At 38.5% G+C, this 24,704-nt stretch overlaps 1 protein-coding gene across 1 annotated transcript in view; it reads left to right on the forward strand.

Annotated features, from left to right (window-relative positions):
* The window catches only part of MFSD14A (major facilitator superfamily domain containing 14A), a 41,241-nt gene that overhangs the window by 8,316 nt on the left and 8,221 nt on the right, over positions 1 to 24,704 (forward strand). Inside the window, exons 2-8 of the mRNA XM_046645555.1 lie at positions 5,134 to 5,229; positions 15,072 to 15,134; positions 16,392 to 16,519; positions 18,331 to 18,445; positions 20,449 to 20,667; positions 20,956 to 21,069; positions 21,806 to 21,877. Of these exons, the coding sequence (XP_046501511.1) occupies positions 5,134 to 5,229; positions 15,072 to 15,134; positions 16,392 to 16,519; positions 18,331 to 18,445; positions 20,449 to 20,667; positions 20,956 to 21,069; positions 21,806 to 21,877 (807 nt within the window). The remainder of the gene's footprint in view (positions 1 to 5,133; positions 5,230 to 15,071; positions 15,135 to 16,391; positions 16,520 to 18,330; positions 18,446 to 20,448; positions 20,668 to 20,955; positions 21,070 to 21,805; positions 21,878 to 24,704) is intronic.

Here is a 24,704-nt window from a genome sequence, read left to right on the forward strand (position 1 = left end):
CTTCTAGTTCTTCTATGTGGGATGCCGCCACAGCATGGCTTGATGAGCAGTGCGTAGGTCTGCACCAGGATCCAAACTGGCGAACCCCAGGCTGCCAAAGCAGCTCATGGACTTAACCACTACACCAAAGGACTGGCCCCCTGAACTCTTCTGCTCTTGATGCTGTAACCACTTACTGGTCAAATATTTGCCCCCTACTTGTCTGTTAACCCTCTTCCCTGGTCTTTCTGCCCAGGCCATGACCCTTGTATTCCTTCCCAAATTGTCCTGAAATTTTGCTTATGGATAGTTATTCCATTATGTTTGACATATTCTGTTATGTCAAAAGCCCTACCTAGAAGTTTTTGTAATTTCAAATCAGTAAAATATTTTTAAATTTTGTCAGTTTTATTAAGGTCTTGATTTACTTTTGAATTCATTTAAAACAGAAGAGATGATTATGGATATAATACAACTCTCAAAATTACCAGTACTTTAAGACAAACAGATATCTACCCCTTGGCCCCCACTGCCCTGTCCTGCTTTTTTTAAAAAAATCATAGACTTTTTCCTCCCAATTCTGGGAAATATGAGAGAATGGCCCAGGAGGGACAAATATATGCCACTTCCTATCTTTTTCCATTCTAGTTTTGCATAGTTTTTCTCTTAAATAAACAAAACATTTATTTAAAGTACAAGCATGCCTGTTAGAAAAGATTTAGAAAATTCAGAACAACATATTTAGAAAATTCAGAACAACATAATAAACAATTTTATGTCACTTAAAATTGCTACCTAACATAAACACTGTTAACATTGAGGTGAGTTTTTGTTTTGTTTTTCATAGTTGAGATTACTCTACATAAGCAATTTTATATCCTGCTTTGATTTTTGAAGTTTAACATTGCCATAAGCATTTTTACCTGTCATTAAAGATTATCTGTAAACAATTTATGCCTGCATCTTGTTCTGGTTTACGTACGTGATTTATTATAGGACATGTACCTAAAGGTTGAACCTGTAGGTTTCCACATTTCCTACTGTAAATGGTGCTGCCTTGAACATCTTTGTGGTGGAACTTTCTCTGAATGTTTGGGTATTTCCATAGGATAGAATGTTATTAGCTGTTTTTAAAATTATTTGTTTATATCCTTTATATTTTTATGGTGTCTTAATGCTTTTATATTGGTTTTTATGATTGCTTTACTTGGTTGAGATCTTAATCTTTTGCTGTTTCTTACATATCTTCCTGAGTTTCTTGCCCTAAATTCAGCTCATGTTATACAAGTTTTTCTCAAACTGGTGTGCCTAGAACTAATTGATCTTTTGTTCTTTCCCCTTTCCTCACTGTCCAGCTGACCAGGCGAGAAACTGAACTCTTACCTTTTCATCTTCGATCTTCCCTTATCCTCTTCTGCTATATCTAGTCAACCACTCAGTCCTTTTTCCTAAATGTTTTTTATACTCATTCACTTTGCTTTATCCCTACTACTGCTGTCTTGTTCAAGTTACTGTTACCTCTTACCTGCTGGTATGTTCGATAGCTTGCCTTCTGGTCTTCCTCCCTCTCTTTCAGCCTGTTCGCCACACTGCAGTGAAAATTATGGTTCCAGAAAGCAATCCTATAATGTGATGTTACTCTTGAGTTAGAACATTTCAATGTTACTCTGCTGCCTTCAGGTTCAAGGCCTTAATGTGATTTAAAAGGCCTTTGTTGAGTCACCTCTTCAGTTTCACCTCTGCTCACCTCTCAACCTGATCGTTTATCACTTCTCTCCTTAGATAGTGGAAACCTTAGATATCATATATCAGATACAGTAAGCTACAATATCTCTTGTCGTCTGGCCTTTGCATATGCTGTTCCCTTTACCTCAGACACATTTAGCCATCATTTCCCTCCACCGACCTCCCCAAATGGACATATACACCTGACAATCTTGACGTCTTTCCCACTGGATTGTGAGGTCTCAGTTTAGATAGTACCTCCTGCCTTCTCTGGGAAGCGTTCCTTGACATGCCTCTCAACTGATTTAGGTGCTCTTCACTTAAACACCCACTTTTATTTATTTACTTACTTTTAAAGATTGGCACCTGAGCTAACAACTGTTGCCAATCTTCTTTTTTTTTTTTCTGCTTTTTCTCCCCAAATCCCCCCAGTACCTAGTTGTATACTTTAGTTGTGCGTCCTTCTAGTTGTGGTGTGTGGGACTCTGCCTCAACATGACCCAATGAGCAGTTCCATGTCCGCACCCTGGATCTGAACCTGCAAAACCCTGGGCCGCAGAAGCAGAACGCGTGAACTTAACCACTTGGCCACGGGGCTGGCCCCTAAACGCCCACTTTTAACACATTATTTTCTTCTAGCCATTTTGCTCTGTGTATATTTACACATATTGTTAGATAATTATCATCTACTTTTTATCAGTGTTTCCCAAACAGTTTTCTAAGGAGGTCAAGTGTTCATGAGATAATATCTCCTATATGAAAAAAAGATTCCTTGGTCAAGTTTGGAAAACAGTGCACACTGCAGCTTCTCAGAGATTCATAATATAAATTACCATTTTGAAGGCACTGAGAAGTTCTACTTGGTGTTCTTCTAGGTGCTGAGTATAAGTGGCGGTGAACAAAACTGGTGTGGAGCTTACTAAATCCTATGGACATTTTTTGACCTTATCTCCCTCTACTTACCCTATGTGGTACTGGTCATCACTTCTTCCTTCCTAAAACTGCTCCTTCGTCGTTTGTGACACTATATTCTTTTGATTCTCCTGATCCTCTTTGATTATTCCTTTATCTTCTTCATGGTTTCCTTTTCTTCTGTCTACTACTGAAATATTGGTATTTCTTGGGGTTCTGTCTTAGCCCACTGCTCTTTTCACACTTCATCTTCTCCAGATAATTTCATCTACACTGGTAGTTTCCAACAGTCACATTTGCTGCTGACTAATTGTTTTAATTAGCCCTCAAAGGACAATAGAAATGTTTCAAGTACAAGGGGCAGTCTCAGATAGGACCTAAAGTAAATCTGAGCCTCCTAGGGGGAAGAAAACTGGAAAGCTACCAACTTCCACTAGTAGATAACTAAGCTAAAAACTTGGAGGTCACTCTCGACTCTCCCTCCCACATTTACCAAATTCTGCCAGTTTCAAATCCTAAATGCTTATATCCACTCCCTCCCCTCCAGCATCCAGGCCACTCGCCTGTTTCATCATCACTTGTTTGAACTGGTTGAAATTATCTCCTTTTGCATGCAGTTTGCTGCTCAGTTTCATCCTTTAGGAAATCACCATGGTGTGTTGAAAAGTGCAGGTCTATCACACTGTCCTCTTGCTTGATACCCTTCAATGGTTTCCTGTGAGACTCCTTAACAAAGCTTCGCAGCTGCCTCATCTGCCTTCCTTGCTTTTCTCCATGATTAGAACGTTATTCTCCATTGTCCTTAAACTGTCATGGCCCTTGTCTATTTCATTCTGGTTTTCTCGGATGTGGTTGTCTACACTACTTCCTTTTCTTGCAGTACTCTTTCCTTGCTTCCTAACTTGCGTATATCTCTTTCATTGCAGTTACACATAAGCAGATGATTGTAACGAGTTTTCTTCCTATCTAGGCTGTGAACTCCTTGAGATCAGGGAGTGTGTCTTGGTTTTTGTGGTCCCAGCACCTCTGGTGCCTAGTAGGTGGTCTGTAAATATTTGTTGAATGGCTGAGATCTTGTACAGATTCATTCCCAGCTATAGTCCCTCAATGTCTGTGTCCCCCAAACCCCACCCGACCTCTGTCTGTCTCAGATTCCTCAGCTGCAAGTTCTCCTACTGAGGGGGGTTTCAGGTACCTAAATTCTGCAAGTTGGGAAGGACATTTTTTTAAATGATGAAGATGCATTATCACAATATTAAAAATGATGTATCATTTTTAAAGTATGGAGAGACCCAAACACTGTTAATATTTTCCACATCAGACTATCGAATAGACTTTAAAACTTAAGTATGACATTGTATTATGTGTTGATTAGACTTGTTTTTCTGTTATACAAACTTGTCAGCAGAAACTGAGTTAATATTATAGGTCATTTGCTTTCCCATCATTTTTTTTTTTTTTAAAGATTTTATTTTTTCCTTTTTCTCCCCAAAGCCCCCGGTACATAGTTGTGTATTCTTCGTTGTGGGTTCTTCTAGTTGTGGCATGTGGGACGCTGCCTCAGCGTGGTCTGACGAGCAGTGCCATGTCCGCGCCCAGGATTCGAACTAACGAAACACTGGGCCGCCTGCAGCAGAGTGCGCGAACTTAACCACTCGGCCAGGGGGCCAGCCCCGCTTTCCCATCATTTTAATGTTGCCCCTAGAAATATGAAATTCAACAACTGAAGTAATTCTTAAGACATCTCTAGCAGCAGTATAAACTTAATTTGGTATTTTCTGTCTTGCGTATATCAAATCCTGAATCTCTTACATGCTACTGTGGGGACTGTTCTGCTTTGGAGCATGTTAGTGTCTGTTAATGATGCTTTCACGTGCGTCCTTTATGTTTTGGGGTTAGCACAGTAGCCTCCTGACTGTTAACTTTTCTTAGTTTTGCCACCTTTTAATCTATCTGCTACACCTTTGCCAGAATGATCTTTCTTAAAAGTTTCATGTGATCATGTGAGTCTTACTTGACATTCTTTAGTGGCTCCCCGTTGCCTTCAGAATTAAATATAGACTCCTTAGCGTGGAAGTTAGTCCTGTGTGCCCCTAGCTCATCTCTCAATACTCCGAAAGCGTGGCCCATTCTTAGTTGTACTGAACTATAGGAGTCCTGTAATGCCTCCTGTTCTCAGGTCTTGCAGCCTTTGTGCAGGCTGCTGCCTTAACTTCCGCTGTCCCTTCTCCCACCCCTCACCTCATCCTAACATCCTTTCACCCTTCCTCCTGGAAGTCTGGTATTCCCATCCCCACCCTGGACTCTGTGTGTTCCCATTGCACACTGTGCTTATATAATGTATTTATTTGCTTCCTTGTCTGTCCCTGTCACCTTGAGGACAGGGACAGTGGGTGTCCAGATGTTTGATGTAGTGCCCAATACATGTATGTTCTCAATAAATGTTTATTGACACTTGCTATCATTGTTAGTAATTCTGTAATGCACCGTTAACTTTTTTAAAATCTGTTTTTATAGCCTCAAGGAATAGGTTCTCCTAGTGTTTATCATGCGGTTATCGTCATCTTTTTGGAGTTTTTTGCTTGGGGATTATTGACAGCACCCACCTTGGTGGTAAGTAGTCTTTTAATTTATTTATCACTGATTTTAAAGTCTCTTTTTCTTCAGTTTTGGGGGAAAGGACGACGGCCCTTTTACTTTTCCAGGGTTAGTTCTCCCACCAATATTGTCAACCCTTTGGTACTGTATTTTACCATTTCAGTTTTCTTTTCCAACCTTTACTTCTCTTTTTTTGGGAGGGCTTGGACAGGTGTGATTCTTTGGGTGAACACTGGACATGTTTATGCAGGGGCTTAATCCCCGCTCTGTTTGGGTAAGGCAGAAAGGATTCTTGGACTGGCAAGCTTAGGAAAGATGATATCTGTGACCTGAATCACTCAGCGTTATTACTTTGAGATTCATTCATGCAGCTGCATTTTCCACATACAAGTTTCTTTTAGTTTAGGCCAAGGATCTGAAGGTAACCTTCTAGAAAGGTGATTCTTTTCAAAGCCCTGAGCTGATTTTACCCAAATATGCCCAGGTTTGGAAGCTTAGAAAAGACCTCCCTGCCATACCAAACAGCTCAGGTGATAGCTGCTTTTCTCCTCTGGGTGTAGATGAGGGGAATGGATGGAGGAAAGAGTAGTTAGGGTAGAAGCCTGTAATACCTTGGAAGGTGTAATCAGAATAAAGGTGCAGCTTACTAAATCCCAGAAGGATAGAATTTTAAAGAGATATACTTCCTTATATTTTCATGAACTTGTTCATTGTTATACTAAAAGGGTTTTTATAAAAAGTTGTTTATAGATAAATTGAATGATCATATAAGTAGATTGAACTAGTCTTAAGAAAATGTATGTTCCCTATTTCTTAGCATATGGCTACATAATCATTATTGTATCTCCATAAAATACGGATGTCTAACAGTTATTTTGAGTATGTAGGACATATTCATGAGTACCGCTAAAACAAGATTCAGAAGAAAGGAAAATCTCAAATAAGTACAATTCCGTTTGTAATAAACTATGCATTGCAAGTTAGAATAGTTCCCTGAATAATAAAAGTTCCCTGACATAGAGTTATAAGAATGCTGATTTGAGTATGTTTTGATTGAGATCCTTTCCCTTTTAAGAAGAATACGTACGGCTCATTTGCCTGTAGTGAGTCATCAGTTTTACATAAATGGATTTTCCAAATAATTGAAAAGTGGACTTTTTAAATATATGATCTTTTTTTAGTTTAATAATTTCTGATGGGAATCTTTCAAAAATTAATTTACATATTTCCTGCCTTCGTAATCCATTTATACTGATCAGATGGTGCAAGTTCATTATGACATTTGTAACTTCATTCTATTGTAATAACTTGATATTAAGGGCTACTGAGGTGCTTTAATAACCTTCTGGTCTCACACCTTTCTGTTAGCTCTCCTAATGTTCCAGTGTGCTTGTTTATAATCCACTACCCATTCAACGTATAAATCTGTCTGGTGGATCATTAGTCATGGTTTAAGGTAGTAAACAGTCCATATATATTTATATTATGATGGGTCCAGGCACAGTCCTGAGCACTTTAAATACATCACCACTTTTAATCCTCAAAACCACCTTTTGAGTGAGGTGTTAGCCTTATAACACAGACAAGAAAATTAAGGTTTAGAAAAGTTAAGCAACTTGCTTGCTACTATGATGTTAAAATGCAGCGTTGGTATTTGAACCTGGGTTTGCTTTGTTTCAGTGCCCAGTCTCGGGTAATGCTGGTAGTAAGGGGTTCATACCCGTGTTTTAGGTAGTTGAGATTATTGGCAGCCCAGTCACTAGCTAAATAGATTAAAATGTTGGGTAAACTGTTAGCAAGCCATCAAAAGAGCTTTTTATGATGTTTCCATAATTTCTCATCAGGTTTTGAAGTGTATATAACTATTTTTCAAAATTTACTTCTGGTTTAAATTTTTCACGTGTCAATTTTTGTCTAACTTTGGTATCTTTTTTCTAATGGGACAAAGGGAGACTGTCTTCTTTAAGAAAAGGAAGAAGTCCAGTTGTTTAGACATAAAGCCTTGTTTATTAGTTCATTTTTCAAAGTTATGGGAAAACTAGCTTTGTACTTAGTATATTCTTAATTATTTTTGTTAATTACAAAATGGACAGTACCTTTGGTTTTTCTTTTTTTCTTTTCTTTTACTTTTTAAAATCTTGAATTCTGGTCAGGAAAATCAAAGGTGCTAATTTGGGGGCACTTGATGAGGTTTTTTTTTTTTTTTGGCCAGCATGACTATGTTTTTTGGAATAATTGCTATGACATTATTGCCAACTATTTGATTTATGGCGAGACTTTTCTTCCCATGGTTGTTATAACAGTTACTCTTAATTCGCATGTTTGTTCTGTGTGCTGGAATTTTATTATGGCAAAATGATGAGTTGTGGTTACTAGGGAGAGTTGTCCATATTATTATCGTGGTCATCATTTTCTACCTTTTTCAATTTTAACTTGATTATATTTTTTAAATCAAACATCCTTTCAGAAAAAAAAAGTTTAAATATTGAGGAATATTAAGCTCAGAGTTTTATTTTTCTAGTTCTTTGCTCATCTGTAATGTATACATGTTTTTAAATAAGTGCAATTTTATCAAAAACCTCCCAAAAAATAAAAGTCCAAGACCAGATGGCTTCCCTGGTGAATTCTACCAAACATTCAAAGAAGACTTAATACCTACCCTCAAACTCTTCCAAAAAACTGAAGAGGAGGGGAGGCTTCCTAACTCATTCTATGAATCCAACATTATCGTGATACCAAAATCAGACAAGGACAACACAAAAAAAGAAAATTACAGGCCAATGTCACTGATGAACGTCGATACAAAGTCCTCAACAAAATACTAGCAAATCGAATACAACTATACATTAAAAACATCATACATCAGGATCAAGTGGGCTTCATTCCAGGGATGCAGGGATGGCTCAACATTTGCAAATCTATCAACGTGATACACCACATTAACAAAATAAAGAATAAAAATCACATGATAATCTCAATAGATGCAGAGAGAGCATTTGACAAGATACAGCATCCGTTTATGATAAGAACTCTAAATAAAATGGGTATAGAAGGAAAATACCTCAACATAATAAAGGCCATATGTGACAAACCCACAGCAAATATCATTCTCAACAGAGAAAAACTGAAAGCTATCCTTCTGAGAACAGGAATGAGACAAGGATGCCCACGGTCACCACTCTTATTTAACATAGTATTGGAAGTCCTAGCCAGAGCAATCAGGCAAGCAAAAGAAATAAAAGGATCCGTATTGGAAAAAAAGAAGTGAAACTGTCACTCTTTGTAGACGACATGATTTTATATATATAAAACCCTAAAGTATCCACTGAAAAACTTTTAGAAATAATAAAAGAATACAGTCAAGTCGCAGGATACAGAATCAACACACAAAAATCAGTTACGTTTCTATACACTAACAACAATAATAACAAATAGCAGAAGGAGAAATTCAGAATACAACCCCATTTATAATCTCAACAAAAAGGATAAAATACCTAGGAATAAACTTAACCAAAGAGGTGAAAGGTCTGTACACCAAAAACTATAAAACATTGTTGAAAGAAATCGAAGAAGACACAAAGAAATGGAAAGATATTCCATGCTCTTGGATTGGAAGAATTAACATAGTTAAAATGTCCATACTTCCTAAAGCAATCTATAGAATCAACACAATCCCTGTGAAAGTTCCAACATTTTTCACAGAAATAGAAAAAAGAATCCTAAAATTTATATGGAACAACAAAGGACCCCAAATAGCCAAAGGATTCTTGAGAAAAGAGAAAAAAGCTGGAGGTATCAAACTCCCTGATTTCAAAATATACTACAAAGTCATAGTAACCCAAACAGCATGGTACTGGCACAAAAACAGACACAGAGATCAGTGGAACAGAATCAAGAGCCCAAAAATAAACCCACACATTTATGGACAGCTAATACTTGACAAGGGAGCCGAAAGCATACACTAGAGAAAGGAGAGTCTCTTCAATAAATGGTGTTGGGAAAACTGGACAGCCACATGCAAAAGAATGAAAGTAGACCATTACCTTACACCATGCACAAAAATCAACTCAAAATGGATTAAAGACTTGAATGTAAGACCCGAAACCATGAAACTTCTAGAAGAAAACATAGGCAGTACGCTCTTTGACATCAATCTTAGCAGCATATTTTCAAGTACCATGTCTGACCAGGCTAGCGAAACAAAAGAAAAAAGTGATCAAATGTGACTACATCAAACTAAAAAGCTTCTGCACAGCAAAGGAAACCAACAAAACAAAAAGACAACCTACTAATTGGGAGAAGATATATGCAAACCATATATCAAATAAGGGATTAATACCCAAAATATACAAAGAACTCATACGTCTCAACAACAAAAAAGCCAACAACCCAATTAAAAAATGGGCAAAAGATCTGAACAGAGATTTCTCCAAAGAAGATACACAGGTGGTCAACAGGCAAGTGAAAAGATGCTCAACATCATTAACTATCAGGGAAATGCAAATCAAAACTACAATGAGAAATGACCTCACTCCGGTCACAATGGCTATAATTAATAAGACAGGAAACAAGTATTGGAGAGGATGTGGAGAGAAGGGAACCTTTGTACACTGCTGGTGGGAGTGCAAACTGGTGCAGCCACCATGGAAAGCAGAATGGAGTTTCCTCAAGAAATTAAGAATAGGTCTACTATGATCCAGCCATCCCACTGCTGGGTATTTATCCAAAGAACTTGAAAACACAAATGCATAAAGATACATGTACCCCTATGCTCATTGCAGCATTATACACAACAGCCAAGACTTAGAAGCAACCTAGGTGCCCATCAAGGGACGAATGAATACAGAAGATGTGGTGTTTATACACAATGCAAGACTACTCAGCCATAAGAAATGATGAAATCCAGCCATGTGTGAGAACATGGATGGTCCTTGAGGGTATTACGTGAAGTGAAATAAGTCAGAGGGAGAAAGTCAAATACTGTAGGATCTCACTCATAAGTAGAAGATAAAAACAATGACAAACAAACACATAGCAATGGAGATTGTATTCGTGGTTACCATAGGGGAAGCGGGGAGGGGAGAAGGCAAGAGGGGTGATTAGGCTCACGTGTGAGGTGATGGACTATAATTAGTTTTTGGGTGGTGGACATGATGTAATCTACACAGAATTCAAAATATATTACCATGTGCATCTGGAAGCTATATAATGTTATAATCCAATGTTACTGCAGTAAAATTAAAAAAATAAATAAGTGCGGTTTTTGTCTTCTACCTTTTTCTCTTGTGTGATGGGGAAAACCATGGGGTGGAGGGAAGAGACCTAGGCCTTACAAGGATTGTGGAGATTAGATTGTATCTAAATGCTGAGATTAGTTATGTTCTAGATCCTTTCAGGTGCTTTGGCCTTTGGGCATTGGAACAGCAAGAATCTTTGAAATCACACTGTAGAAAATTGTGCATGGCAGCACATGTGTAAATGTGTATATATGCCTTCCTCTCTCTCTGTGTAATGTAGATTGCTTTTTTTGTAATTAGAGGCACACTGTGTGCCTGTTGTAAAGCATGAAGCGATATAGGAATGTGTAGGGACCCGGAGGTTCCCCTTCATCCTGCCCGCCCCTCCAGGCAGCAGTCCGCAGTTTGATAAGCAGGCTTGGCGCTTGGCTTCAGGATGGGCTTTACTTCCGCATTAGGACAGATTAGCCAACCAGAGATGAACATTTTCAGCAATAAAAATGTGCTGTTCATTTAATTCAGTGAGTTTTAACCAGAGGTAAATAGTGATACCTGGGAGTTTTTTCAAAATACCTAGGCCTTTGAACGTCTTGCTGAAATCAGAATCTTCAAGGGTGAGGCTCAGGCATGTGTATTTTTTAGAGATTCTCTTATATAGCTAGTATATATCACCAATTAAGAACCAGATTATCAATTCAGTGTGGGCTTTTTAAAAAGATTTTGTTCATTTTGAGATTTCTTGCTTACAAATTTTTGTTGTTGATTTTGATGGCAGTCTTCTTTTCTTTCTTTTAGATTCCTGTAGTCCCTCACTATAAAGTTTCAACATTTCAGATATTCTTTGAATTAATCCATTTAACAAATAACCAATCTTAAGACATACTAATTATAATAAATGTTTGGTTTTGGATTAATAATAGCCTTAGTTTTAAAAATTAATGTGATGTTAAAAAGTTATTAATTTCACATGGTTGCGATTATCTTTGCATTTTAAGCTCAGAAAGCTTAGAACACTGTGTACTCTAAGAACACAGTCAAACAACAAAGGCTGTGTTCTATGTGGAGGACCTTCCCAGGGGAGGATGGTAAAGTCTCCGCCAACAAGGGGGTTTAAGTTAACTACAAAGAAGAATTTTATATGACGAACATTTTTAAGGACTGAAGTCTAACACTTTGTGAAGTTATGACTATATGGTTGCTTCATAGTGGGTATTCAATCAGTGATTATTGATTGACTGAATAATATTTTAGTTAGATAAAGAAAATTAACGACACTAGGTCCAAGGATCTATAATTCTAAGAAGTGGCCTCACTTTTTTGATAGAAAATGTTTTGGTGTTTTCGTTCTAGAAATACTAAGCCAAGCTTTGATGGTTCGTGTTATGGAGCAGGACCGTACACTCAGATCCTCCAGCATCTCTTCTGTGTAAATGGCTTAGCATCCTTTGCCACAGTGGTAGTCCCAAGGCATTTAATATTTTAAGAACTATTTACTCAAAATTTTTAAAGTTCTTAAAATTTTTAAGATCCATAAAATTTCTTGGAAAATGTTACATTTTTTCCTGTTCAGCTCTAAAGTCCACTGCTAAAGGATTCTTACAGATCAAAAATCTGTACAACATTTGTATCACTTGTTATATTTGTCTCTGTGTTAAAATTTTGTTAAACTGGAGCTGGCCCCGTGGCCAAGCGGTTAAGTTCGCATGCTCCGCCGCCGGCGGCCCAGTGTTTCGTTGGTTCGAATCCTGGGTGCGGACATGGCACTGCTCATGAAACCACGCTGAGGCAGCATCCCACTTGCCACAACTAGAAGGACCCACAACGAAGAATATACAACTATGTACCGGAGGGCTTTGGGGAGAAAAAGGAAAAAATAAAATCTTTAAAAAAAAGAATTTTGTTAAGCTCCCACGTTTGATTTTTTATCTTAATTTAACTGTACTCCTTCAGAGGGTTATGAAAGTTTTTATTTTGTAACATTAGCTTAATTTAATTTGCATAATTGTCATGTTGTAGTAAGTCATTTTGAAAGCAGAATTTATTAGTTAATTATGAACATTTAGTGAACATTTTCTACATGAAGGTGCTCTATGAGGCACTAATAGAGGTAAAGATATGTTGAATGCAGAGTAGAGTAGGTACAATGCCTGTCCTTAAGAACTTTGAAAGAGTTAAAAAGAAATATTTATTAATACATGAAAAGCTGAAAAATACAAGAGCTCAGTACTGTAATATAAGCAATGTCACCAAGCTGTCTGTGACTGCCGAGTGAGTGCTATAATCACCTACGATATGGCCCTTAGGGAGAAATTGATTGCTTTGGACAGAGAAGTTTGGTAGCAGAGCAGCAATTTGGAAGGTTTGGGGTTCGGCTAGATAGAAGAGATAGGGGAACCAACGTTCAAAATGGACAGGTTGTCGTGTATCAAAGTGTGAATGCTGGGAAGCGTAGGAATATTTCTAAAACAGAAGAGACCAGATTAACTGGAATGGAAGATAGCTTAGCACAGTGAATGATTAGTAATAAGATCTAGCTTTACATAAAGCTTCTTGTAGGCATTAATTATGTCCTTCATTCTTTGTAACACCAAACCCATTCTTTGTCTTTAGAAAGTTTTAGCCTGTAGTAATTATTGGAAGAAAAGTAGATTTGAGTTGATGCAAAAGGTGGGGAAATCTCTTTAGGAAGAAAAACTACACTGAGTGTACTTTCTGACATCTTGGAAGAACAACCTTTAGAAGGATTAGAATGCCCCTTTCCGTTACTCTTCTTCTGCCCATAGCTAGAAATTTAACACAAATTAACTCATATGTAAAAATAAAGAAAATTAGAAATGTTTAGTAGAAGAAAATCATTAACCTGGGAAAAATCACCTATTTACCGTAGTCATACAGTATTTCGTTTATGTCAGCGATTCTCAACTGAGGACAATTTTGACTCGCCAGGAGGGGGCATTTGGCAATGTCTAGTGACATTTTTGATTGTCACAACTTTGGGGGGCTGGGGCAGAGAAGATGCTAGTGGCATCTAATAGGGAGAGGTTTAGCAGGGATGTCACTAAACGTCCTATAATGCACAAGTCAGCCGTCCACAACAAATACAGTCATGCGTTACTTAATAACGGGGAAATGCATTGTTAGGCAATTTTGTTATTATGCAAACGTCATAGAGCAAAACCTAGATGATACAGCCACTACACGGCTAGGCCATATGGTGTTAATCTTATGGGCCCACTGTCATATATGCGGTCCATCATTGACCAAAAGGTGGTTATGCAGTGCATGACTGTAACCATCTACTCTAAAATGTCAATAGCACTGAGTTTGAGCAACTGTTATTATTCATCATAAAGACTGACAAATCTAAAGTAGGAGTCTACAGATTCTTCTGCAAAGGACCAGATGTTAAATATTTTCAGCTTTTTCTAGCTTTGCAAGCTATACAGTCTCTGTCACAAGTACTGTACTCAACAAAACAGTCATAGATTGCATGTACATAAATGCGCTTGGCTGTGTTTCAGTAAACCTTCATTACATAAAACGAGTGCGACTAGCAGGATTTGCTCTGGCCATAGCTTGCCAGTTCTTGTACTGAAGGAGAAGATTTCACTCCTAATTTTTGTTAAATTTCTAGTGATTGGCAGAAGAAGAGTAACTGAAAGAGGCTTCTGAGCCTTGTCAAGATTTTTCTTGCAGGATGTCAGAAAGTACACTCAGCATAGTTTTTCTTCCTAAAGAGATTTCCCCACCTTTCTTAGTCCCCTCATTGCCATTGTCTACTGTTTTTACTGAGACAGTGTGGTATAGTGGAAGAGGCATTGGCTTTTAAGTCACGCAAGAACTCAGTTGCCTCATCTGTACGCTGGTAATATTATCTAATTCATAGTGTTGCTAGGATTAAATAGGATCTATAAAGCCTTTGACACATAGGCTGTAAAAATGGTGGCTGCTGCTTTTTATTTTTTAGTTACCTTTCCCTCCCATTGCCTTTTCAACCGGTGGGTTCCCAGTAGTTCAGTTGTTGCCCAGTGAACAAACTGATGCCATGTAGTTTGAGACCAGGCCTTGGAAAGGATAGAATAACTTGTTACACATTTTCATAGGTTGGGATTTTTTTTCTCGTAATCTTTCTAGATCCACTTTTTGGCATTTAAAATTTCCCTGTATATTCTGCCGGTCTCCTATCTTAAATAACATACCTATTTGTAAAGGAGTTATAAGCCAGTCAGTTATGTATTGGAAGCAGGATAACATTGTGATTAAAAGCGTGAACTTTCAAGCCTTACCCTGTGTTCAGTTTCTGTTTTGCCACTTACTGACTGTAATCTCTATTTAACCTTTGTGTGTATCAGTTTTCTAATAGGGTTGTTATCAGGAATTAAATGAGATAATATATGTAAAGTACCCAATTTAGTGCCTCGTGACATAGTAAATGCTATATAAATGTTTGATATTATTATTTACTCACTCATAAGCATACTGTCATACAATTCTGAAAATTTATATGAAATAAAATCAGATTGTATTATGAAGGGATGTTTTAAAATGTATATGTAGAAGTTTTACTAAGACTAAAATGTAGATTTTTATTTTGAGGTTTTTATTATTTTTATTTTTTAGGTATTACATGAAACCTTCCCTAAACATACATTTCTGATGAATGGCCTAATTCAAGGAGTAAAGGTAGGATCAATCATATATATACATATAAAAATATATACGCACACATATGTATATACACGCATACGTGTACACACACACACACACACACACACCCCTACGTATCTATAATTCTGCCAATATATTAAGTTAGTTAGCTGACTAATCCACTAAGTGTTAATTTTCACGATTAGAGTGTATCTTGTTTTGGTGGTTTTCTCAGTGCTGTCGAGTCAGTTCCAACTCCTGGTGACTCTGTGTACATCAGAGCAGGACCCTGCCCGATCTTTTTGTGCCGTCCTCTCACCTTCCGGCACTGCATCAGATAGTGCTTCACTGCTGTTCATGGGGTTTTCCTGACCAGTTTTATTGGAAGTGAGTGTCCAGGTCCTTCTTCCTCATCTGTCTTAGTCTGGAAGCTGCTGTGAAACCTGTGCACGATGGGTGACCCTGCTGGTATTTGAATTACCGGTTGCACAACTTTCAGCATCACAGCAACATGCAGCCCCCACAGTATGACAACCAACAGACAGGTGGTGTGGTTTCCTGACTAAGAAATGAACCTGGGCCTCAACGGTGACCACAGAGCTGAATCTTAACCACTAGACCACCAGGACTGGTTAGATTATGTCTTTGGGGATCACTTAACTCTTTTTAAAATTCTGGGTTTTACATACAATTTGACTGAAATATAGCTAACTATGTATAATGATAACCCACATCATAACAGATTTCCCCTGTGCTTAATGTGTTGGCATTTTTATTCCAGAGATGTGAATGCTTTTTTAAACTAACAACAATATGTTGTATTTTGTAAACTAACAACAATAATATAGATTAGAGAGAAAAGAATTATTTAAAAAATGCCTAAATATAAAACAGTATCAGTATGTGAAACTCTTTCATCACTCTACATATTCTTCACTCTTGATTCCATTTCACCAACAAATTTACAAACAGATAATTAGCCTATGGATATAAAAACAGATAATTCACATACGATATTTTTTCTAGAATTGCTAATATGGAGTTATTGTGGTTGAGAATTCATTAGAACGTTTCGTATTTAATACACAAACAGAGCCTTGCAGATGATTCTAGACAGTCTTAGGAAAAATTTAAATTAGATATAGATAAGAAAGAAGTTGTTTATCTAAAATTTGATCTATATTTATTTTAGAAATAAACTTGTTTAAAGTTCTTCTATGGTAGTAAAATGGTTTATTTTTGACTCATTGGTATACATAATATACATTTTTTTTTAATTTACCTTTTTTTTAGGGTTTGTTGTCATTCCTCAGTGCCCCACTTATTGGTGCTCTTTCTGATGTTTGGGGCCGAAAATCCTTCTTGCTGCTAACAGTGTTTTTCACATGTGCCCCAATTCCTTTAATGAAGATCAGCCCATGGTACGTGTATATCCAGATTGTAGCAACTAAGTATTAACACTTTCTGTTAATTGTTTTCTGAATATTCCCTTATTTCTTTCACTTTTTGCCACCTTTTCTATGTAGGTTTTGATTTTATTCTTCTAATGTGTTTATTCTTTGACACAGATAAGAGGACCCTTAAAAACATAATAGTTAACTAATGTTTCATAAAGGCTTTAGATCTAGATGCTACCGTAGGAAGCAGATAGACTCTTGGCTAATCTGCTCTTGGATTTCACAGCCCAAATTTAAAAACCATCTTTTGGGGACTGGATTGAGTTGCTGAGTTTTTATTTTCTTAAGTAGAATGTTAAGAACACAAGGTTTATCATCATTATCTGTATTAATTAGGAATAGGTTTGTTTTATATCAGTCAAGCTCAATAATAGTTGCTTAAAATCAAGGAAACTTATTTCTTTCTCCATATGAAAGAAATCTGGAGTTGAGCAGTGAAGGGCTGGTGTGGTGGTCCCAGAGAACCAGACTTTTTCTGTCTTCGTGCTCTGCCATCCTCCGCCATTACCTCACTGTCCAAGATGGCTGCTTGAGCTCCAGCTCACGTCACACTTCAGGCATCAAGATGGAAGGAGTGGCTAAGAAGAGCACACCACCTTCCTTTAAGACAACTACAGAATTCCCACCCAGCCTCTGCTTGCATCTCTTTGTTCAGATTTCAGGCATATGCTGCTCCTAGTTACACGAGGCTAGGTTCACGGCCACCCTGATTAAAATCAGCATTCTGTAACTGAGGAGGAAGGGAAGGAAAGCTCACAAAGAGAGTGATTTTCCCAAGGTAGTAGACCCAGTTTTGTTGGGGATTGATTAGTTCTCTGACTAATGTTCGACTCCACTGAGCGTTAATGTTAGTTAATTCTACATCATATTTCCATGGTGTATCTAGACAGGCCAAGAATGTGTATGGGGCAGGATCTTCCTCTCATAGGTTAGATACTCCTCCAAGGGACAAATCGTTGATGAGTGCTCATGACACAAATGAAGCCAAACGAATCTAGGGAATGAACAAGGATTTGCTATGGAAAGCGGTTTATTAGAAAAAATTCAGTAAGCAGTAAAGTCCTGGTGGAAGATATCTTGCAAGTTCATTATGAGTACATAATTTTAAAAACTAAACATCAGCATTGTAATAGAAACTTCTTATTCCCAGCCACGTATTCTAGAATCATCTATAGCAAAATGTAGTTTGCTTTTTAAAATATCTTTTGTTTACCTCTTCATAGTGACTGTCTATTCTCAATAGAAACCTGCCATACAGGTTTCTTCTATGTGAAGACCAAGTTTGTTTTGCCAACGTTTGAAGAGCTAAAGATAATTTATGGAAAAACATCTAGTTTCTATATATAGGTTCAAAATAAAACATAGAGTAACTTGTTCCTAGTTTTATTTTTTGAGTCTTTATTTTTATTGACTCTTATAGTACTGTGGTGGGAAATTGTAATGGATGAATTATGATAGACTTTAGTTTGTTGCTGTGTTTAGTAGAAAGAACAAAGCTATTTAAAATTCAACAGTTGGGTAAAAGATTGGCCTGAATACATGAGCTAATTAAAGTATTCCTGCGTCGTAGCTGAGTTGATATCGAAGGGCTGCTTCTAGCCCTGTGTTTTCGTAATATCTCTGGCTTACGATCTATAGAATTAGTCTGTGAGCTGTGCTAGTAAGCCGTTGACTGAACTTAGCTGTTCTTACTCTAATTCACTTAACAGGAATGAAGGAAGGTTAAGGAGTGATAATTGTTTAACCATTTTTTGTCAATTGTCTTTCAATCCTAGGTGGTACTTTGCAGTTATCTCTGTTTCTGGGGTTTTTGCAGTGACTTTCTCCGTGGTATTTGCATATGTAGCAGATATAACCCAAGAACATGAGAGGAGCATGGCATATGGACTGGTATGTGGGTTTGTTTTGTGCCTTTGTGTCTGTGGGGAAATGCCTTGTTTTTTAATTACCTCGTATTTCAAGGAGAGCAAACCTTTGCACTATAGGATTTTTTTTTTTGACATACAATATATTTCATAGTAAAATCATCCCTTTAGACTAAACATTTTTTCCATTACAAAGTCATGTAAGTTTTGATACTTCATTCAGTTAGTGTTTATTAGTCACACACGTCAGATTTGAAATTACAATAGAATATTTTTACTCTATAAAAGTTCGTTTTAACAAAATACTAAAAATAAGGAATTATTTAATATGACATGAGTTTAAAAGAGACCACAGCCCACTGTATTTAATTTGCTAGGGCCGCCGTAATGAAATATCACTACCATCCAGTTTTACAACATTTCCATCAGCCCAAAAAGTTCCTTCAGGCCCATCTGCCATCTGTTCTCACTTCACCCTGACCTCAGGCAACCACCAATCTACTTTGTCTCTACTTTTGCTTTTACTAGAAGTGTCATTAAAATGAAATAATATATAAAATGGAGTCTTTTGTGTCTAGCTTCTTTTACTTAGCATCATCTTCTGAGGTTCCTCCATGTTGATGCATATGGCAATAGTTTGTTCGTTTTTATTGCTGTGTAGTATTCCATTGTTTGGGATATACATTTTGTTTATCCACTCACCAGTGATGGACATTTGGGTTGACATTGGAGGACATTGCGTTGACAGCTAGATATTTAAAGTTATTAAAATATTATGTACTGTACTTGTCAAATAATTGACCCTTGGAAATTGAATTGCTTTTCTTGAGCAGTTATTAATAAATTGCTAAAAATAAGCACTCCTGTAAAGTTTAAATCCTCTATGCAAAGGTCAAAAGTGGCATCGAAACAGAAATCAAGCACAGGGTGGGGAGCAGAAGCTCATGCAGACTCCAACGTGAATTTCCAGTTATCCTCGGAAGATTGTGGTTTCTGTCAGGTGTTATCTTCCGTCACATCTCCTGCTGATTTGCAGGCCATTTTTTTCACTAGGCCAGATGTGTCTGGGGTTAACAATTTTTCTCCACCATGTCCTCTGTCCTTTCATCTGCATCTTCAGACATTTAGGGACTTCCTCAGCATTTTACAGAGACGTGGGTATAGGTGTACTCAGTGTGCATCTCATCCTTCCTAACCTGCCACCTAAAAAGGGTTCCAAGTTCAGTTTTGTACCAGGGCTTACCACTATTACTGGTGAGAAGGTAAACCTCACAGTCTTTAATGTGTCTTTCAGCCAGCCGTAACTATGTATCAAGGTAAACATTCATTTAATTTTGATTTTAATATTGTGAAAAAATCACAGTGACAGTGGATTTCCTTAGAGCATTGTTTTTCAGACTGCTTTCACAGAGCACTAGGGGTGTGGAGGTGCCCCAGGGACTAGTCAGGGAAGGGGCATTGGGACAGTGCTCCAGGCCCACAACCCTCCCTCAACTAAAGCAGTTTTTTTGTTTTTTTTTTTTTAAAGATTTTATTTTTTCCTTTTTCTCCCCAAAGCCCCCCAGTACATAGTTATGTATTCTTCGTTGTGAGTTCTTCTAGTTGTGGCATGTGGGACGCTGCCTCAGCGTGGTTTGATGAGCAGTGCCATGTCCGCGCCCAGGATTCGAACTAACGAAACACTGGGCCGCCTGCAGCGGAGCGCGTGAACTTAACCACTCGGCCACGGGGCCAGCCCCAGTTTTTTATTTTTTAATCTGTTTTGTCTATGAGTTTGTCAGTAGGATTTATTTGAACAAAGGGCTCCAAGGCTTAAAGTTTGAAGCCACTGTCTTAGAGGCTGTTACATATTTTTGGTTAAGAATCTAATTCTTTTCCTTCAGAAGAAGAGAGTGTAAGGAAAATGGTACAGAGAGGAGGAGGAAAGGGAGCATGCAGCGAGAGGATTGGCAGAAAGTGGAGGTGTGCAGTGTTGAAGTGGTGGCGTCGAGGGGTCCTGACAGATCTCTTCCTGTTGACTTGTTGCAGGTTTCAGCAACATTTGCTGCAAGTTTGGTAACCAGCCCTGCAATTGGAGCTTACCTTGGGCGAGTGTATGGGGACAGCTTAGTGGTGGTCCTGGCTACAGCGATAGCTTTGCTAGATATTTGTTTTATCCTTGTTGCTGTGCCAGAGTCACTGCCTGAGAAGATGCGGCCGGCGTCTTGGGGAGCGCCCATTTCCTGGGAACAGGCTGACCCCTTTGCAGTAAGTTTCTACTTTCTCCTTCTCTTTGGCCAAAAGGTGAATGCATGATTCAGTGCAGCATTAATGTTTTGTTGTGGATGTTTCTTTGGGGGAAAAAACTTGACAGGTTTTTAAAAAGTATTTTGAAATGCTTTTCAGAATACTTTGGGGAGGATGAAATAAACTGAAAAAAAAAGAAGACAACTCGGTGTCTATATTTGTATACTGCCGGGAGATATCTTTGCATATTCTCAAGCATAGTTTTGTCTTTTGATATAAAACCTTATATCAGTCTTTTTCTTGTTCTAGTCCTTAAAAAAAGTGGGCCAAGATTCCATAGTGCTGCTCATCTGCATTACGGTGTTTCTCTCCTACCTGCCGGAGGCAGGCCAATATTCCAGCTTTTTTTTATACCTCAGACAGGTAAAATCCTATTCTACCAAGGTAGACCTTTCTTTCTTGTTTAGTGCCATAATAACAAAATATTTAACCTTGAAGGAGCTCTAATAACAGAGGCTTTTAAAAATACCTACCATCTTATTTTGTAAGTAACAGCTCACTGGAATTAACTTCCTGTTTCGTGTGGCTGATGTTCCTTCTGCATGTCTGTGACGACTTTCGGCTTAGGCGGAAATTTTCCTGGCAGTGTGTGTGGTTTGAGTTTTTGTGTCACTTATGGAGGTGAGGGCATGCTTTAACCCGGGCACCCGCTGTAGGCAGTCTCCTCGTGATTGAGAGCATATATGAGTAAAGCAGCGGGCCAAAATGAGAGCATTCGGCTTTTTCTCCTGAACACTAGTCTTACTAGGCAGAGATGGAGCCTTTATCAATACCCGTAAAAAGCACAAAATGGTGCAATATTTATTTGTAAAATAGATTCTGAGTGCTTGATACCTGTCTCCAATTTTGTAAATTTAAATTAAGGGATTTAGATTTACTTAATCTAAAGTAAGTAGCTGTTGTTTTTAGTATGTGAACGCTTGTTATAATTTTTCTTCTCAGTGAAAGCCAGATTCTACTTCTGAAGTATCTTTTGTTTATAAAAAGATTGCGTTTTCTTTTTGTAGCCTATTTAATGTCAGTATACAAGTAATTGCATTAGTACGGTATTTGTTGTACTTTTTAATTTATTTATGTTACTTTTTTGGGAACCTTCTAGATAATGAAATTTTCACAAGAAAGTGTTGCAGCATTTATCGCAGTCCTTGGCATTCTTTCCATTATTGCCCAGGTGAGTGTCTTCTTAGTTAGTGATGTCATAGAGTGCTGACCCTGCTGCCCATCTAGACGGGGCCTCATGTGGTACTCAAGGGATGATATCTCGGTGGAATCACCAGTGTCAGCATTCGGAAGTTTATAGGTTCAGAAACTCAGTTTTGTTAGTGTAGCTAGTATTGATCAGGTTTTTGGGACTGATGCATATTATTATATGATGTATAAACCAGAAAGAGAGTTTATTGATTTACACGAGTATATACCTGCATAAAGTCAGAAATTTTATATGAGTCCTGTTCTGTTGATTCGTTCATTCAGTAAATATTTATTGAATACCTACTGTGTGTCAGGCACTGGGGATGTAGCAGTGAACTAAACCCCTGCTCTTGCGGAGTTTGCGAATGTGGGATAAGACAGAAAATTCATAAATATGTCAATGTAAACATACTGGGTGTAATGAAACTATTAGAAAAAAAAGGTATGGGGGATAGAGAGAGAGACTGAGGCAGGGTGTTATTTTATCTGGGAGGGTTGGGAAGGCCTTGCTGTTACAGGGTGACATTTGAGCAGAGACCCAAAGGAATGAGGAACAAGCCATAGGAATTTCTGGAGGAAGAGGATTCTAAGCAGCGGGAACAGGAAACTTTGAGAGACTGTACCTGGGATGTGTAAGCAACAGCCAGGGGCCACAGTGGCTCTGGTGGAGTGAGCAAGGGAGAGCGTCAGGAAAGGCAGTCTGAGAGGTGGAGAGGGACCAGATCGTGGGGGCTGTCCAGGTCGTCATAAGACTGACAGGAAGAAGGGAAGCCATTGGAGTGTTTTGAGCAGAGGAATGGCATGGAAGTATTTGTCTTGGAAACCCAGTTGGTACCCCCGCATTGTTTGATGATAAGATATTAGTCAGCTCAGGAATTTGGATTTTCTTAGGAGATAATTTCATCCTGGCCTCCCAACTATCTCTGTTCCACAGTCAAGTACTGTTCTTCTCCAGTGACCAGAATTTTCTCCTTCACAGTGTTTCTGTGAAAAAGCCCCACCCAGCTCTTGCCATTCGCCTTTGCTTTTTCTAGACCTGCAGGTGAGGCACTCTCACACTCTTTCCCTCCTTAGATCCAGTCTGCTAGGTTGCGGCTGCCTTGTTTTATGCTGCTCTTAAGAAAATGGAAGGTAGGCTCCATTTCACAGGACTCTTGGATGTTTCACTGTTTCTTAGGTAGGATTCCTTCTGCAGGTCTCAACATTTATGAATTTTTGGTAGGTTTAGTGATAAATTTCAAATTTAAATTTAAACTCTATACTGTACCCCTCCCGTGGCCCCACACAGAAGTACACATGGCACTGAGTATTAGTGCTATTTCTAACTTCAGTTTTATCCTGAAAATCTTTGATCTGGGAAAACATTGCATTTAAGTATGCATTCCTGGCTATCAGAAAAAATGCTCTTCAGCTTTGGAGGAGAAAATATTGTTGCCTGTATTTAAAAACAGCTTTTTAAAAAACCTTTCTGAAGCATGACACAAGGGAAAATATATTAGTAGTAAAAGTAGAGCTTGATGAATGATCAGATGTTAAACTGACCTCGAGTCCTGGGGTAAATCCAGCCTGGTCGTGATGTCTTCTCTTTTTCATATATTGCTGAAACTAGATTTGCTAATAAGCACAGGCTAACCTTTAGTAATGACACTTAAGAGATTAATAGCTGTAAGGTCCACAGTTCCGTTTCATACTTAAGTGATTGTGGGAGCTGTAGGCACCTAATAAATTCTGGCAGTTAACACTCGGACTGCTGGAGTGATGGGTTGAAAGTGCTTTAGAGGAACTTTTCCCTCTGCTCAGCAGATGGCACCTGGCATAAAGGATACAAGGTGGAAAACAGTCCCTAAGAGCCCGGAGTCTAGAAGGGCAGGCACGTGAACACAGGAGGGGGCGTGGTCGGCTTTGTACTGGAAAGAGCAGTGCAGCAGGAGGGTCCTGAGGGCTGGGCATCGGGAAGGAACGAGCCACCATCCAGCCCACGCTGATGGGGCAGAGATGGTATATACGCAATCTCCGTCCACAAGGAATACATACTGAAATGACCATTTAGCTTTGGGGGCCTACATAGCAACGGTTTTTGTTTGTTTGTCTGTTGTTGTTTTTTGAGGAAGATTAGCCCTGAGCTAACATCCACTGCCAGTCCTCCTCTTTTTGCTGAGGAAGACTGGCTCTGAGCTAACATCCTTGCCCATCTTCGTCTATGTTATATGTGGGACGCCTGCCCCAGCATGGCTTGCCAAGCAGTGTGTAGGTCCACACCTGGGATCCAAACCTGCAAACCCCGGGCCGCCAAAGCAGAGCATGTGAACTTAACTGCTACACCACTGGGCCAACCGCTACATAGAAACCGTTTTTGAGATAAAATGTCACACTTAAAAAAGTGAGAAGATTAGTTGGACTTTGAAAGTAGGTGAATAGGCATGTGTAGTATACGTGTAAATACTGATAATTACATTTTTCTGCCATTATATGAACTAAAATATTAAGTGTAATTTATAGCCCGAAAGGTAGAAGAAGTACCTTGTATTCTTGTGTTTGTCAGGTATACAATTTAGTATGACTTGTCCCCTGTTGACCTCTCAAGCCAGTGACAGACCAGTGTCTTTGACCCTGCTTTCCAGCAGCACAGAGCCGCTTGCAGCTCCCCGTGTGTGCGCTCTTTATTTTCTTGCTTGCCCTTGTGCGTGTTCCTGCTGTCTGTACTGCATCCCCTGCTCTGCCCTCGGTCTCCCTCTCTGAGTTCCCATGTTGACTTGGGCGTCTCTCTTTCATTGTACAGAACGCACTGCAGGCCAGATTTGACCTCT

The sequence above is a fragment of the Equus quagga genome, chromosome 18, assembly GCF_021613505.1.
Source record: "Equus quagga isolate Etosha38 chromosome 18, UCLA_HA_Equagga_1.0, whole genome shotgun sequence".
In the NCBI taxonomy this organism is placed as follows: domain Eukaryota; kingdom Metazoa; phylum Chordata; class Mammalia; order Perissodactyla; family Equidae; genus Equus; species Equus quagga.